Genomic DNA, 4,822 nt, shown 5'->3' with positions numbered 1-4,822 from the left:
TGTGTACTTTCCCTTCTACCCCCCCCCCCCCCCCCTTTTTTTTTTTAAAAAAAAGTCTTAAATGGCTGATTGAAGACTGAGAATCACAAATTCCTTTCCCATCTTCCTTTTTTTCAAGAGATCTCCTGACTAGAAGAGAAAAAGCTTCCCAAACTACTTTAACAGACCAGCGAATGGCTGAGTACTGCAGTTGTTTCAGCATAGTTAAGACAACAGCACAAAACCATGTTTGGACAACACCTAGTTACAGAAAGCCTAGATGCATAATTCTCAAACAAGTGTTTGAAAGTACAGTAGGTCATAATGAGGCCAAATGTGTTGTCTCAGATAGTCCATCCATTTAGGCAAATCAGTCAAACAATCTTGAATATATTTTTATCACAAAAAGTTTCTATGACAGAAAGGGGAAACTATCTGTATGTACAATTTCAAAGCCTTTTATATAGCTGAGTGAAGTTCTTCCTTCCACACTTTTTCTTCAGCCTCAAACTTTTCTGAGCAAAATTTTAATTACTCTAGAAAGCAACTGCATAACTTTAAACCTTAGAGCTTCATAATACAAAATATAGAACAAATTTCTTTGAAAACAAAATTTAGCATATGCAAAGAATGAAAGTGCTCGCAATGGTGTTGCTGAGTCACTATTGTTTTTCTTTTTACTTCACTGAGCATGTGCCAGCAGATTGCTTTTAAAAGAAAGATATCTTAACAGCTGAAAAGCTCACCTAAACCAGTTTAAAGGGGAAATAAAACCCGAGAAAAAGTAAGACACTTAAGTGCATCAAGTTATTGCTCCCCACAGATAAGCCAAATAATAGTGTTTTACTTATTTTATTGCTATCTATTAAAAAAAGTATTTGTGCTAACTTCCTCAGTTTTGCCCCTCACAAAGTAACAGAAAGAAAATTCAACATAAAGTTAATATTCCTTCCTGTTACCCCTGCTAATATAGCTATGGCTAATTCAAGTTTAGTACTGTCTTACAGCGAGCTTGCCGAGCTATAAGACAGTTGGTCAGGAAACAGAAATGACTTATAGTTGGAATACAGTATCGATACTCTTGCCTTACGAAAAACAAGCCCTTAAATTACATGGACAATACCATCGTCTTTACTAGAAAGACATTTAAAACAGTAAACAATAAATTCCATTAAATCACCTGCTTCTCAATTCTAATACATATTCCATGCAAAATATAATAATTTCTTGTAAGTTTATTTCCAGAATCTGTTTCAATGAATTAATTTGAGTTGTATTAATTTTAACTTCAATTTGTTTTCCTTTGATTGGATAAGGTAATCTTAAACATTACTTAATGTCTTATGAAATGCATTTCAAGAAACTGCATGAGAAAGATAGTTTTAGTATGGTCAGTATTTCTGCTGCAATCACTAGTGAAGTCAAGCATCTATTCCCTATTAACTACCTGGAAAAAATGTTTAATTGAAAGCTAAAAATTACTCCTTTCTTTTGATTATGTCTGTAGTAATGACTAAACTTTCTCTAAGTGAAGCCAAAACCATGCATCTATAAACAATTTTCTGGCAGACAAACTTGGGTTTCAGTGAATCATATTTGAAATAAAGTTTTGTCAAGTTCCTGAAAGCAAAAGTAATGAAATTTTACTTCCTTCCAAATGCAAAACTTGAAGCTGTGAGCTAGTACACACAATGTCTGTTCTGCATTGTGCAAAATCTGACACAAGATGCTTAGTCACACTCCAGATATTGTAAGCAGCTAAATCTAAAAAAATGCTTAAAATTCCAGGGACTTTGATTTTACTGCTGTGGTCAGATATAAAAGATGCATAGTTTTAGTGTCCTTAGATTTACTTAAAAATTCATCATAAATTTTTTCTCTAGTTACAATAATATGCTTTATATATTAATAAGAACAACAAATAATTAACTGTAATATTCTTAATCGTGTACATTCTGCAAGCAAATACAATGGTTATTAAGTAAATACCTTCTCTTCACCACAGAAAATCTGAGCCACAGAGATTGAAATAGGAAAATTAGTGTTTCATGATTTGCAGGGGGGAAAAAAGAAGTTAAGATAGCTAGAAAATTACTGAAATACCAACTAACGGTGATTAAACAGAAGAGGAGTAGAGAAGAACTAAAAGGCTGTTCTAGGATGTGATCTCTTCTTCCCATTTTCAGCCAGTACAGAACATTTCTCCTGTCTTACTGTTAATAATGTAGCTATTTCAGTTGAAATAACTTCTGGAGAAAAAAAAAATCTTAATCTACCAGTTTAAGTAACAGCACACAATTACCCTATTTAAATTCAGCTGGCATGTGCATTGTTCTCTGGCACTCAAACAAAAAATGGATTTCCTTTGAATTCATCCCTATCTATGGCTTCCATCTGTTTTTGTTCAAACATAAAACTTAGCAGAATTTTCACTGCAAGAGTATGACAGTGAAACTGTTAAAAAAAGTCTCTTAACTCTAGACTGAAATCACATACTTATGTCCCTAGAAATAACCATGGAAACTCTGAGATTTTTGAAAAGGTGTATGTGTGAACCCAGCTCACTCCAAAATCTTAAAAGCTGTCTTGTCTTATTCTCACTGAAAAATTATTGGAAATAAATCATCTATTGTATCTAATGAAATATGAAAAGATGAATAGAAATGGGTCTCTTCTGTGCTTGCTGTGCTTCCAAAAACTCTTCTGCATTAGAAAGCCAATATGAAAACAACAACATGGCACAGGGAACAGAGCAACCACTTTCATCTGTCATGTCAGTGTGTATAGAAAAAAGTGAAAAAAACCGACTGGTTTTCAGGAATGGGGGGTGCCAATGACAGTACACTGCAATAGAAGATCTGTATTCACTAATTTTATGCCTAACATTATTATCTTTACCTTTTAATATGCTTCCTGATAGCAGATTTGGCTTCGGATAGCCACAAAAATAGTCAACAGCCATACGTGGCAAACTGAAGCAACCAGGCTTTGAAACAGAGATGATCTAACTAATTACGTTGTCTTTGATGACATATGCATGCTTTGAGTTGACAGCAGTTACCACTGGGCTAACTGTTCACAGGTTTCAACCCCTTTGTGTTAGTAATGTTTTGTAAACATGCAGAAGTAAGAGGAACCAGCATTTTGAGGCCAAGTATATTTCTAGATTTCTTCAAACAGAAACTGGACAATTAAATGCATTATTTTCCTCCAGGATCTTTGAAAAAAAATATTTGAAAGGACAAAACCTGAACTTGAGTGAATCTAAATTTTCTTTTCAGCTTCCACTGCAAAGAAAGGGATCATTAACTGGCTAACGCTGTAGTGGTTTGATTCCCCTCCCACCCTCTTTTGGCTACCTCTAACAGAACAGTGTGTATTCACAAACTGAGGTAGAATTTCCTACAGCACACAAGTAAATTTCAAATAAAACTAACTACGAATTTCTTGGGGGAAAGGCGAGGATGGAGGGGAGAAGGGAAAAAAGGCTATGAAGATATTAAAGGTTAACTTTTAAACTGCAAACCAATGTTCAAGATTGACCTTTCATGTGAGTTGATAACAATTCATTTTGCTGTTTTAACATGAACCTGGAATCTAAATTAGCAATCAGTATTAATTCAAATATGCAGAATAGATGACCCTTTTTTCTTAATTTAGCATAATAACATACCTTTAAGTGGATCATGTTCTGCTCTCATAATGTCAATAAGGGAGTTTTCCAAAGAGTGCATATTCAGACTGTCATACATTCTATTTCGATCCTAAAAGAGAACAAAATCCTTAGTATTGGTATACAAATTCTGTACTTTTTAACAGGAAACTTGATAGGAAGACGAAGGTGCCTTCTGAAAGCTGTACACTCAGACACTATGGAGACGGACAATAATGTAAAAGTTTAAGATACCCAAATTTATTGATAGTAAATTTAATAGCATCCAAATATAAAAGCAGAGATGCACTGCGAAGAACTCTTCTGCATATACACTTTGACAGCCTGTGACTGCCTGTTTCCTTCAGAAGAACTTCCTGAATCAGTTCTAGTGATCCGCAGCAGAGTTAAGCGTTAGGTTGTTTAATGAAGGAAACCAATGTCTGTAAAAGCTCAGTATAATTTAATGCAGAAGTTAATAGTGAGTAAGGTGGAGAACCACAGCACAAGAAAGGACAGACATCTGTATGAAAGCAAGCATTTTCTCTGTGCTTGGCTAGGTACCTCCTCACATGAGCCCTCAGCCCCCTGCTGAGACTGTACTTCCTGGCTTCTGGGCGATTAATTGGAGACACTTCACTTACAAAAACCTGAGTTACAAATTATCACCTTAAATGGTTAAAAGTTGGAAAGTTAAACTACGAAAAGAATCTGTCACAAAGCTTACTAATAGATTATCAGCCTTATAGAGAACAATTTTTTTGTACACAAAGATTAAAAAATTATCATAGTGTCTTACAAATATTTTCACTAACTAATAGAAGTTATTGTAACAAATCATAAATGTTTCCACTGATTTTATGCTCAACTATGACATTTTATGTTTTCTAATACATCCAAGTATTAGAGTGACAGAAAAAGAGATGAATTCTAACTTTTCTGGTCTTTCTGTAATACCTTCAGAGACCGAAAATAGGTTGCATAAAAACTCCATTTCTTGTACTTGCCGAGCACCTGGCTGGACCACTGCACTTAAAGCAATCCTGCCATTGTGCCTTAATTCTACTGTTGTCTCTTCTCTAGACGTATGACCACTAAAATTCACCGAAGATGTAGCCATCCACTTAGTACATATATAGCCGAGACAAAAGGTATTAGACCCACATGCACTGTGACTTTCCATGATGGTTC

The 4,822-nt window shown here is 34.7% G+C and overlaps 1 protein-coding gene across 1 annotated transcript in view; it reads right to left on the bottom strand.

Annotated features, from left to right (window-relative positions):
* Positions 1–4,822, bottom strand: part of CPEB2 (cytoplasmic polyadenylation element binding protein 2) — a 48,981-nt gene that overhangs the window by 31,977 nt on the left and 12,182 nt on the right. Inside the window, exon 3 of the mRNA XM_010133287.1 lies at positions 3,653–3,743. Within this exon, the coding sequence (XP_010131589.1) occupies positions 3,653–3,743 (91 nt within the window). The remainder of the gene's footprint in view (positions 1–3,652; positions 3,744–4,822) is intronic.

Source organism: Buceros rhinoceros, unplaced genomic scaffold, assembly GCF_000710305.1.
Source record: "Buceros rhinoceros silvestris isolate BGI_N320 unplaced genomic scaffold, ASM71030v1 scaffold9310, whole genome shotgun sequence".
Lineage (NCBI taxonomy): Eukaryota > Metazoa > Chordata > Aves > Bucerotiformes > Bucerotidae > Buceros > Buceros rhinoceros.
This window is presented reverse-complemented; position numbering and strand designations above follow the sequence as displayed.